A 12,797-nucleotide genomic window follows, 5' to 3' on the forward strand; every position below is an offset into this window, starting at 1 on the left:
GACAAAAACCTTTCTCTCTGCTTGCCCATCCTTTGGACCAACTCACAACCATCATTCTTGTGTCATGCTCTCTATTTGAAAAACACAAAGGGTAAGGCTGCTCATGGGGGGGTCTCAAAGCACAATGAGGAACGGATGAACATGGGCCTTGTACAGTTTACAAATCAGTAAACGAATTGTGCCACATCTCACCTTGGCATCCTGCTTGGTGAGGAAGTCCACAAAGCCAAAGCCGCGGTGCGATCCCGTTCCTGCCATTTTCTTGGGCAGCCGGACGGTCTTCAGCTCTCCAAAGGTGCTGGGGACGAGAGGGAAAAGCAAAGGTGCTGTGAGATCAAGGGAAGAACCATCATTTTATCACACATCACAGCACAACCAGTTGCAGACCTGCGTTGTGGGCTTGTTGGCGCTGGGGACTGCAGCAAGCAGCGTCCTGCTCTGCTTCCCTCTAAGCCCCATGTCCAAAGGACCTAAAACCAGCTGAAAACACAGCTTGAAATCCAAGGGTCATCTCTTCTGGTTGTAAAGCTTAACACAGCAAAAAACTTCTTTAATATAACTGTTACGCTTCTCCTCCCTTTTAGAAAACTTGCAGAAACTAAGGACCCAGCCATATCCTGTTCGAGGTGGTGAAAAAGCATCTTCAGGCTATCGGGAAGAAGGGCTGCTCCAAATCGCCATCAAAATAGATTTATTTGCACCTCTGAAGAGGGGCTGGAATGCACAAGCCAGAGCACAGCCCCACAGGGATCTGCCCTCTCTCCAAAAAAGCTCCTCCATCCCCAGGGCCTCGCCCTGCATTTGCAAAGGCATCGTCCCTCTGCTCTGTGCATGCTAAACATCATTTTAAGGTTGGATTTCCTCGCTCTAACACTTCACTTGTGTACCTGTTTTTCCTATTCTGCAGCCAGCCACCCAATCTCTCCCATCCGCTAGAATAAACTGGTTTTATTTTGGCTATATAAAGGGAAAACAGGTGAATTCAGCAGACCCAAGTCCTGCACAACAACCCTCAGATCCAGCAGCATTTCAGACAAGTTTCCGGGTGCCAACAAGATGGAAAGTCAGAACGGGGAGAGAAGGGGGTTCCTGTTGAGCTGGTGGGTGCAGGGTTGGGCTGGCAGCATCCGCGCTTGGCCACAGCCCAGTAAAAACCTCATCACAAAAGCCCGAAAACAGACCCAAAGGCAACACTCTCCAGCCACCCCTCTCCAGTGCCATCCCCTGGAGAAATTCCAGGACAAAGCCAACGGCTCCTCTGCACTTGAGCTGCTGCTTCCCCTTCTTCTCCCCTCCCCTTATACCCATTTATCAAACACATATGCACAAACTGCAGGCAATAAATATTTAATGTGGACCAGGTCTGAATAGATGTGCTATTTTATTTGAAAATCTACACACACGCGCGCATACACAAAAGGAGCTGAGGATGCAGCAGTGCCAAAGAGCACCTGGGAATAAACACAGTAAAGGCCATAAACGCTCTCGTGAAATGATATAAGCTAAATCCTGGGAGTTAACCTGCTGCACTGGCAGCATGACCAGGCATTCATCTACCCAATTTCCTTAGGCAACGTGGTGTGTAAATGTACCATTATGAAGGCTCAAAATGAATCCGCACGTCTCCTCCTCGGCGCTTTCCCTCCCTCCTGCCCCTTCGAGCTGGTGCAACGCAAACAAACAAACACGCCGGAGCGCAGGCGAGGGAGCAGCCGCGGCAGCGGGGATGCTCGGCGCCGGGAACTGCAGGAGAACCGTGTGGTTTCCAGCAGCAGGAGGGTCCTTCTGCGAAGGGATAGGGGTGATGGGGCCCTGGGAGCGCTGCAGGTGGGTCCTCTCACTTGCAACATCTCTTTGGGATCCCAGATGTTGCGGTTGGGTTAAGGGAGAGGTAATGAGAGAGGACCTGGCCCAAGGAGATGATCATTTAGCTAGGGATCATAGAATAGTTTGGGTGGAAGGGACATTTCCAGCTCATCCATCCAACCCCTGCCATGAGCAGGGACATCTTCACCAGCTCAGGTTGCTCAGAGCCCTGTCCAGCCTGGCCTGGGATGTCTCCAGGGATGGTTCATCCACCACCTCACTGGGCAACCTGGGCCAGGCTCTCACCACCCTCAACGTCCAAAAATTTCTTCCTCATGTCTGGCCTGAAAGACAGGTGGGGGTGTCAGGGTAGGGGAGCACTTGCTCCAACACATCGCACCATGAAAAACATCATGGGCATTGCTGGGGGGGAGCAGAATATCTGCTAAAGGATGGTGGTACCCACCTTAGAATTATAGAATCATTGGGGTTGGAAGAAACCCTCAAAATCAAGTCCAACCATAACCTAACTCTAGCACTAACCCATGTCCTTAAGAATGTCATCTATGTACCTTTTAAACCTCTCCAGGGATGGTGACTCCACTACTGCAATGGGCAGCCTGTTCCAATGCTCAAACAACCCTTTCCATGGAGAATTGTTTCCTAATATCCAATCTGAACCTCCCCTGGCACAACTTGAGCCCGTTTCCTCCTGTCCACCCACAGCTCGCAGAGGTGGGTCCAACAGAGGAAGAAGCCTCAGCACAGCTCCCAGCAGGGGGGACGAGGAAAGCCGAGGGGCACAGCAGAGACAGGGCTGACCCCACCGGGGCTGCCGAGTAAAACAGCCTCCCCCCCACTGCGGTGCTAATTAGAAACCACAACACAGCAATTACCATCCTGGGAGCTGCGAATGAAGTGGAGAGCTCAGGCCTTTAATGTTCTCCTCTCCAGCACCAGGCAGAGACTCACACCTCTTTTTTCCAATTATTTCCTCTGGATTTAGGGAGGGAGAAAGGCAGAGGGAACCCAATTACCCCCCGCAGTGCCAGGCTCCCGGTACTCAGGGAATCCAGCTCCGAGATGGCCGTGCAAGGATCGCACCATAGGCAAAGCCGCGGGAGCAGGGATAGCAGAAGGGAAAGGGAGGCAGCCCATCACTTGGGCAAAATCTGAGCAAGATGCCACGGGAGGGAAGAAAGCAGCTTTTACACAGGCTGCTAAGCTGCAGCTTGCCCGTAAAATCCCACCCAGCTGCTTTAAAACTCATGTTTCCCCAGGGGTGGGGGTGGCTGTGGAGGCAGGGGGGTCACAGCAAGTCAGACCTGGTGCCGCTGCCGCCTCATTCCTTTCATGAAGTTCTGATGGATGCAAATGTATCCCAGCAGCGGGGATTCCTCTCAGAGCTGACATCTCTCTGTGGCAAACTGGACGGAGATCAGAAAGCGATGGCACCAAACCCTGCGGCCGCCGTGGAGCACAGCGCCATGCCAGGCTCCTCACACAAGGGTTTACAGGGACGTCCCCGGCGTTAGCGTGTCACACCTGAGCGGTTTCTGCGTTCCTACACACCGACATCCACGTCTTCTCCAGCTGCTCTGAGCCCCTGCACCAGGGCTCAGCCACAGCACAAGCGCTAAAGGACTTGGCAGTTGTGGAAGCAAAGCCCTTTCTTTCTTGAGGTGTAGACTTGTTCACACTCAGTCCAGCTTAACTTTGCTGAAGACTGTAACCTCCTTCCTGGTGAATCCTGGCCCTGCCAGCCCCACGTGCCTGGCCCAGGGCTGGATTTCTGGCCAGGTGTCCCCACAGTTCTTGGTGGCACCGTACCAGGCTGCAATTTCATCTGTCATGAGTGGAGCCAAGGAATCTTATCAACTTCCCCATGGGGCTGCTCACAATTAATACAGGCAGTTTTGGGGCTGAGGACAAAAGTGAAGAGCAAGAACTTTGTCATGGAGGTTTGCAAAGCTTCCCAGGGACCTGCCGTGCACACGGTTGCTCCGTCACCTCCCTGTTTCCTTCCCCGCCTATTTGAGAAGAACTGTGTCCCCACAGCAGTCCTGCAAGATCCTGTGGGGAGGGCAGAGCCTGGGCAGGAGAGTAGGTGGCTCTGGAGGACGTGGCTCTGCTGGGCTCCCTCCTGTGGGCAGCTCACCAGCCAGGCTGGCAAAACCCATCCTCACGCCTGCGCTCGCTCTCCCAGGCTTGGCATGTTCTCACGCCGCTGGCTGGAAGGGCCAAAAGCCCCAAATAAATGTTGCAACTGAGATATTTCCTAAATGAAAGCCTTTTGTTTCGTGCTGATCCTGATTTACAGAGGCAGAGGGGAAACCAGGAACAGCCCATATTGGTGCTGGCTCAGTAATGATCCACACAGCTGTAGAATAAAGCCAGCCACAACCCTTCCCTTGACACGTCACCGGTCCCAAGCTCAGCAGAAACACAACGATGTTCCCAGAGATGCCAGAAAGCATGCGCCCCCCTTCCCAGGAGGGATCCAGCATTTCTACATGGCATGGCTGGGGACCGGCCACCCTCCCGATGCTTTGGCAGCTCTTCCCCTGTCTGCACAGAGAGGGAAGAGCAGCAGATTTCTCCTCCACGCTGTACAACACAAGCTGGCTGCAGGTCAGAGGAGCATCACTCCTTGGGATTATAATTCTGTCCTGGCACAGGCCAGCTGGGAGGCAAATCCTCCGCTTGCTCATTACAGGACATTTTATTGCTATTAAAGTTCTCACCCTGCAGCTCCCTCCTCTCCATCACCGCTCCCCTGCCGCAGGCACAGTCCCAAACCCACCGCGGTATTGCCAGCACCAGCTTCTGTCACTGACTCCACCACCTCTTTTCCCAAAAGCTCCTCTCTTCCATCGAGTTTTGGTTGAATTTCTTCCCTCTGCTTCCAAGTCTCTCCCCAACTTTGCTCAGCCCCCCATGTCTCAGTCTGGCTCCACCACCGTCCCAGGCTCTCACAACGGCTGTTCACAAACACCCATTCACAGGACAGGTACCTACACATGAGGCTGAACATCATTCCAGCTGGGGAATGTCCCCTCCATCCCATTCCGTTCCCTGTCTCAAACAGGAGCATTTGAACTGCAAGCTCCTTGGGACAGACCTCTTCAGCCCGAGTCATTATTTCCAAGGCCCAAACACAAAGGTGTGTTTATCATGCTTGATCTTGGTGCACTCTCAGCTACAAGCTGATCAAGGACTCTGGCTATCAAGCTCTATAGAGGAAAGCACAACCAACACTGTGAATCCATGCATGTGGTTGGAAAGACCAACTGCTGCCTATCGCTTGAAGCGCAGACCTTGCAAAACAAACCACAATATCACCCTTAGGCTTCTCCAGACACTTACAGATGTCCCATTGCATGGGGTAGCCTGAAACCTCTCTCTCTGGTTTACATCCCTTCAAGAAAAACTCGCAATAACCACACTGGAAAGCTGGTCATGAAACCCTCTCGCAAGGCTGCCCACTTTCTTGTGAGTTGCCACCTACTGCCACCACCTCCTTCTCTCTCCCCTCTTCTCCAAGCCCTGATGCTGCCTAAATCCCACCCCATGACTGCTGGCAGCCCTAGGATGGAGCTCAGGACGAACCAGGCAGTGGAACCACTCATCAGCAATGGCTCTGGGCAGGAGACGTTGAGTCCAAAAGACACAGAAGTCCTTCCTCTCAACCTCTTCCCCGGCAGCAGGCTGCAGCCACACGGCAGCCCAGCAGAATTCACTCCATCACTTTATGATGGTTGTCTTAATTTTACTATATTTTTCCCTCCTCACCCCCAAACAGGACCTTCTCTCCTCCAACAAATTGCCTCCCTGCCACTCTCTGCTTCCGCACCGATTTGCTGATTATAGAGGAGGGGGGAGTGGAAAAAAATAATAATGGTCCTTTTTCTTTCTTCCTCCTTTAGGAACGCGGGACCCTGGCAAATGGTTTTGCCCCTGGGCTGAGCCGTGGCCAGTTCCACCCCCTGCATGAGAGAGTTAATGAAATACGCAGCGGAAGGTCCCTCCCGCCTCCCGCTCCAGGACTTCAGCTGACTCCAGTACGGCTAATCCCATTACAAGAAAATAACGTGGATAATTCAAGCTAATGAAATCGTTACAAGAATGTGGACAGCCAGGGGTGGACATTCAGAGCCAATTTAACACTCCTTGGTGTTGTTATCCCCAGCACAGGAAATATCTGAAAGGAGGAAGGGAAAGGAGAGAGGGAGGAAAAAAAAAAATCCCTCCTCTCTTGTTAGCTTAAATCCCGTTAGAGAGTTCAGGAATTAATCTGCCACCTATCTCCCCTATTACCATCATCACCATCAATAACATCTCCTCGGTAACCTCTGAAAATTAGCAGATGAATGCACAGGAGGGCAAGGCAGGAGTGAAGCCTCCGGACACCTGAACCAGCGCAAAGAGTCACTGTCCCTGTCACCAGCAGAGCTGTGGGGACAGAAGGTGACAGGTACAGGAACTTTGGGGCAGCCGGGGTGTCCCCACAGACCCCCAGCCCGCAGCTGCAGGGGTGAAGCGATGCAGAAAAGCAGGTCCTTGCCTGCCCTGGCCCCACGGCAAAGCTGATCCCTCATTCCTGCAGCAGCTCCTCACCTGCATCAGTCCTACAGAATAATCACATCACCCGCAAAACCCCGATGGAGAGCCAGGAGGAGGACAGCCACGTCTGCATCTTGTTCTTTCCTACACAGATCATCAATTTTTCCAGCTTGCTCTCCTCTTTGCCCAGGAGCATCATCTTTGTTTGGAGGCCTCTTGACCTGCTGCCGCAGCAAAACCAGGCGTTGCTTTATTCAATTCCTGTTCTACAATGCCAGCCTTGTGCTGCCGGGAGAAGCGCTGCTGTCTTCTCCGAGATCATCCACTTCCCAGCGATGGATCCCTTCTCGAGGCCAGTTTTCTGGGGGACATGACCTGGCCATGCCGCAGAACCTCCTGCAGCAGGTCCACTGCTGAGTTCCCCTCCCGGCACCTGTGTCGAGGGACAGCAAGCATCGCCAGCTTGTATCGGCATTTCACCACCATTTGCTCTTTTTGGCATCGAGTGTTTCCATGCAGGAGCTACAGGTCATGCTGCACTCGTGGATGCGATGAGGTTCCTGTTCCTCGCCACAAATTAAGTCTGCTTGCAGCTGGAGTTGTGGGAAGCCTCACCAGGGCAAGATTTCAAAGCTGGTCAAGCCAGTGTCCTCAGCTCACATGGGATCGGAGGTCTTCAAACTGGAGTTTTCAGCTGGATATGTACAATTCCCACTTGTCCCTCTCCTGCACCGCTGGGTGACAGACAGGACAGGGTCATATCCTCCCCCAAGGCAGCTGCGATCCCATCCCAGGCAGTGTAAAGCTTTGTAGTCACCCCAAATCATGTGTAACTCATTCCCTGGAAGCTTTAACAAACTTCTCGACAGGGCAACGAAACAACAAAGTGAAGAGAAAGCGAGAGACCCCCAAGTCTCAAAGAAACCCCAAGATTCCCCAGCATACAGGAGTGTTCGAACCAAAGCTTCTGAAATGCCAGCGCCACGTAACACAGTCCTACAGAAAGGGCTCACAAAAATTGGGAACAGCATTTCCAAACCGGGAGGCTCTCTGGGATGGGTTGTGACCATCAGGTCCTGATGAGGCAAGAGTGAGCACCCAGAGATGCTGCAGCCCTTGAGCTCCTACTGAAGTGCTCAATGGCTGGGAGAGATGTCAGGGAGCAACACGGGGACCCCGGGGGCTCCTTTCCAGCCTCCACTCCCCCACACACCTTGTGATGCCACACACCTCTCCCATTTTTCCAGCTTATCGCCTGCAAAGCCACAGTTGTTGTCTACCAACCTCACACGGATGTATAACGCTTTGATCAATTTGTGAAGGCAGCAAAGGGACTGGGGATTTAAAATAAACAGCAGTACAACACAAACCTGAGTGTCTTTGATATGACAGAGAAAGCAAAAGCACCACAGCAAAGGCAGCAGAAAAGCTGAAGTCCTGCAAAAGGCCTTGTAAGAAACAGAGAAATCAGCTTAGGGAGGTGATGTGAGATCCCGACCAGAGAAAGGTGCACGAGAGGCACTTGGCTCTGTGGACTGTGGAGATGAGACATGTGGTGTCCAGCCTGGGTGGCCGTCCCCTCCCTGTCCCACATGGACACTCCAATGTGTCCTAGAGAGGAATTCTTCACTTTCCTGCCACTGCAGAACAAATAACACCTTCCTCCTTTTCTCAGGCTTTACTTCCACTAGACTTGTAAGAAAATCAACATCAGCCAGATTCTCACCTCGTGTCCCCCCAAATTTAGCTGGAAGTGATCAGCTCTTTCAAAAAGCAGGGGATGGGGGAGCAGGATGAGCCCAGCACGATCGGCACCATTCCACTTCTCCGGGATGCTCTCTTGCAAACACATCTAATTACATCCAGACGGTGCTTTCAGCACACCTGCCACAGCAACTGTTTATCTTGCTGAGGACTTAAAGAGCATCCTTTGCGAAGTTTACGAGGAAGAGAAGCCAATTAGCGTGTCGCTGGCCAGACACAAAGATTCTCGTGCTTTATCTGCACCGTGGCTGCTCAGCAAAGGACCCTTTGGTGCCAATTCCCTCCTGCCACCCCTCCTTCATCTCTTTGGCTCCTCCAGTTGAAAACACACATCTGTGTTTTCTCCCAGAAAAGACCCAATAGCAAAGCTGGGGGGGTGCAAAGGGAGAGGGCGATACTGGGGAGCCAAGCCCAGCTGCCTCACCTGTCTGAAGCAGGAGATGTTGAGAGGCAGTGGGGCACAGAGAGCCTGAGCTCCAGAGGCAATGGGCACCATCGTGACAAGTGCGGTGGAAGGTCTTGCAAATAAAATCTGTGTTTTATCGTCGCAGAATAAAGCAATGCTTTGACACAAATACATTTGTCAGTAGTCTCCTCCCTCCCTCCTGTGATGTGCACATCTCCTACCCCTCCTTACCAGCTCAGTGCCAGCCTCTCACCAGGGACCACCAGTTGACTCATTTACCATAGAACCATTTTGGTGGAAGAAGACCTTTTAAGATAATCAAGTCCAACCATTAACCCAACTCTGGCACTGCCCCATGTCCCTGAGAACCTCATGTCCGTCTGTCCAACCCTCCAGGAATGGTGACTCCAGCACTGCCCTGGGTAGCCTGTTCCAATGCCCCACAGCCCTTTGGGGAAGAAACTGTTCCCAAGATCCAACCTCAACCTCCCCAGAGGCAACTTAAGGCCGTTTCCTATTGTCTTGTCGCTCGTTCCTGGGGATGCTGGTCTGGCTTTTGGGTTGCTCTCACTCCCCATGTCTTCCGTGTGGGGAAAACTAAATAAAGTTTAGCTCTTTTTGGACTTATATCAGAAGATATTCAGATGCTCAATATCACACATACTGCCAGAGACTCTACGGACACAGATATGCTTCTTCCAAGGAGCTGTGAATTTACCCACCAGATTCCTGCTAATATTTAGTCCCATTTCTGGTGGAGGGCTCAGCAGCAGTCACCCTTGGAGCTGGTGAAGCAAGACCAGAAAATACAAATACTTTGGCCCCAAATGAACACGCAGCCCGGGACCGTCCCCCTCCTCACGATGCACGACCCCAAGGCAGTGACTGTTTCCCATCACTTAAATGGCTTGTTTAAAAATACAGCCAAACATTTTACCCCTTCTCGATTTATTTTCCTTAACAGTTGCTTATGAGGGACCTTATCAAAAGCTTTCTGAAATTCCAAGGAAATGAGTCATTAGGCAGGTTTTCAGAACAGTAATTAGGCCACTCCATGCCCCTGATGTATTATTTACCTGGGAAGATATACATAATTAGGGCTCCTCTTTATAACTGGTATTACATGCACTAAATTCTACTCCAGTCTATCGTGTAATTACACAATTAGGCTGCATGCTAAACAGAAAGAAACCAATTCTGAAAACCGAGCAAAAAGAAAAGCAAAAAACACAACAGCAATTATTATTTTTTAAATCCTCCATCCCCAGCACAGCGGCAGGTCTTAAAATTTTAATATCCCTCCACTTAAGTCATTTTTAAACAGGTGCTGCAACCAGGTTTGGTTTCGTAATTTTGCCGCATTTAATCCTACTTTGCGAGGTTTAACACCATGCAAGAAACTCAATTCTTTAAAGCGATTTGCTTTAAAGGCTCATGTTAAAAGGGGCTTTTTCCCTTCCCCGGTCGGCACAAATTTGCCGTGCTGGTGGCAGCGGCATCGCGGTGTCTCACAGCCTCCCTTTGCCGCTCCTCGTTGCCCCATTCCTCCCAAATAATGATTATTTTTCAGCAGTTTCCTGGCTGGCAGAGTCAGACAGGTACAGTTGCTATGGTACAACCGTCACAGTAATTTAGCCCGACAGAGCTGGTTCCCGTGCTGGAACTTAATGGGGCAAAGTGGCAAAAAATAAAGGTGGGGATGAGCGTCAGCCCTCGGGCGTCTGCAGCAGGAGATGCTGATGTGCAGAAAAGCACCCGGCAGCCTTCGCACGCCTCTCGGCCAACCCAACCACGTCCTGATTTGCTCCCATCAGAGACCCTGGCTCTTCTGCAGGTCCCTTCCTACCTTTGTGTTGCATAAATTGAGTCACATCTGTCCTGCCTTTGTGTCTTGGTCCTCGCTGATGGAGGAGTGTATATCATGGGGTCTAACATAGGGCGGGGAGGTTTTTTTATTATCTACCTATTATTATACATCTGTTTTGGAGATGGAGAGATCAAAGAAAAGCACAGTGACACCTCCAGGAGAAGATACCTGCATATTATCTGCCTTTCCTTTCACACTTTAGATTCTGATAATTCATTATTTAGTTAAAGCACAAACAGATTTCCGCCTGAAACTTTACATCAGCGCTCCAAATTTCCAAGCCCATTCCCAAAGCGTAAGGAAGGTGCAGAGCTGGGGAACACCAGAAGCTTTAGGAAGGTCCAGGTTTAAACAGCGCTGTTGGACTTGGGGGTTCAAAGTCAACTGCTGGTCCCAAACAGCGTGAGCTGGTGCAACAGAGGATTTAAAGATAACTGCTGTTGGACATGCGTGACTGAATAGCTCATTCAAAACCAGCAGCGAGGTCAAAAATCCCACTGTAATATTATTTAGGTTTTGCTGCATCTTCTCTTTTTGCCATCTCAGAGCAAGATGAGCTCTGCTCTCAGCCCCAGTGACCGCAGGGCTTGTCTCCCTTGATGTTACTGTAATTATTATTTTTTTTTTTTTCTGGGAGAGATAGAAGACATTCAAGCACAGTGGAGAAAGGATCGGCTCTATAAGGCCAACTGAATCACAGAACCATAGAATGGTTTGGGTTGAATGGACCTTCCCAGCTTCCCCAGTGCCACCCCTGCCATGAGCAGGGACATCTTCAGCAGCTCAGGTTGCTCAGAGCCCCATCCAGCCTGGCCTGGGATGTCTCCAGGGATGGGGCACCCACCACCTCTCTGGTCAACCTGGGCCGGGCTCTCACCACCCTCAATAGGACTTTTCTTGGGCCTTCCCCAGTCTCCCTCACACCCATCTCCAAGATCACACTACAGCTGCTGGCACCCCCTCCCACGGCAGCTCCCAGCGAGATGCACAAATCACCACCATCGTGACCCTTCTACCCCAAACCCCATGAAATCTCAATCCACGCACAGACGTCACCAAGAGCCTCCGACACTCGCAAAGCCTTTGGCAGAGCTCCCGCTCATAAGCCCCAATTCTCCTTGCAGGACCAGGGCTTAGGAGCCACCAAGTCACCGCAGTTATCACCAGCAGGTCAGGATTTCAAAGGAACCCACAGCTCCAACAGCACTGAGATTTGGGGATTTATCTCTCCTGGGCTCTTCTGAAAATCCTGATCAGAGTGCAGCTCTGGTCAAACGTAAGTTATATTAAAATAGTGCTCACAGGAGGGCCTGGTGCAAACCTCGGCTCCTCTAGGGTTCTTATGAGTCAGCTTGTTTCAAAGACAAGAGGAAATCTGTACAACTAGCAAAGCGGTAAACAGAAGGGAGATTTAGCCATGCCCCATGTGCCCCTAAAGCTGTACCCAGGGCATCCTTTGGAGAAAGCAGCCTTGCATCAAGTAAAAATATATATATAGTTCAGATTCAGCTATAGAACCTACTTCACTGAGTTGGAAGAGAATAAATATAGAAGCAATGAGATATTTATAGGCAGACAGCTATTTTAACACAGCTCTGCTTTAAAGAGAATCCTTATTTAAGCCTTGTCCCTGTAAAGCTGCAAGATGACTTAGAAAAACAACCAGATTAATTATTTTCATCAGGAGAACAGAGAAACACGTAGGGAAGATCAAATGCATGCAAATGCCTTGAGCATGTGGGAGCTCGAACGAAGCGTTTTTGTTCTGGCGACTCGAATACAGGAAGGACAGTGAGATCTCCTGAGTGCAGGCGAGTCCCCCAGGAGCCCAGCCCGACCACATCTGAAATCTGCCGGGGATCACGATAAGAAAAAGCATTAAATCGGGCACAGCTCGCTGGCGAGTCCGGCTGGAGCCACCACCGCAGCACCAGCCCCTCCAGAGACACAACCAACAGCAAAACGTTAGATTTTCTCATTGTACAGTAAAAGCAACACAAGCAGAGAAATACTTCCAGACATACTGCATCTACTTCAATCACGGTCTGATTCGCCCACCCTGGACCCAAAATCGGAGGTGTGGCTGTTACCTGAGCTATAATGGCTGCTCCTGTCCTTTGGTCACCCTTTCCCAACCTGCAACAACCACAACACCTGCTAAAGCTCAGAGGCAGCTTTGAGCAGCGGGACACAGCTTCACAGGTCACTTGGAAAACTCTGAGAAGCCAGGACGTGATGGCGTGGTGCAAGCGTTACCTGAGCCATCGTGGGACTCAATGACATTTCTGCAGAAAGCTCATTGCTCTTTACCCTTGCAACACCTTTTTTTAAGCTAAAGAGGGGAGATTCAGGCCAGACATGAGGAAGAAATTGTTGCCCTGAGGGTGGTGA

General features: G+C 51.0%; 1 protein-coding gene across 1 annotated transcript in view; it reads right to left on the bottom strand.

Moving 5' to 3' along the window:
• The window catches only part of RBM19 (RNA binding motif protein 19), a 63,681-nt gene that overhangs the window by 20,692 nt on the left and 30,192 nt on the right, over positions 1–12,797 (bottom strand). The window contains exon 22 of the mRNA XM_065851874.2: positions 193–298. Coding sequence (XP_065707946.1) covers positions 193–298 — 106 coding nt within the window. The remainder of the gene's footprint in view (positions 1–192; positions 299–12,797) is intronic.

This window comes from Patagioenas fasciata, chromosome 17 (genome assembly GCF_037038585.1).
Source record: "Patagioenas fasciata isolate bPatFas1 chromosome 17, bPatFas1.hap1, whole genome shotgun sequence".
Taxonomy (NCBI): Eukaryota; Metazoa; Chordata; class Aves; order Columbiformes; family Columbidae; genus Patagioenas; species Patagioenas fasciata.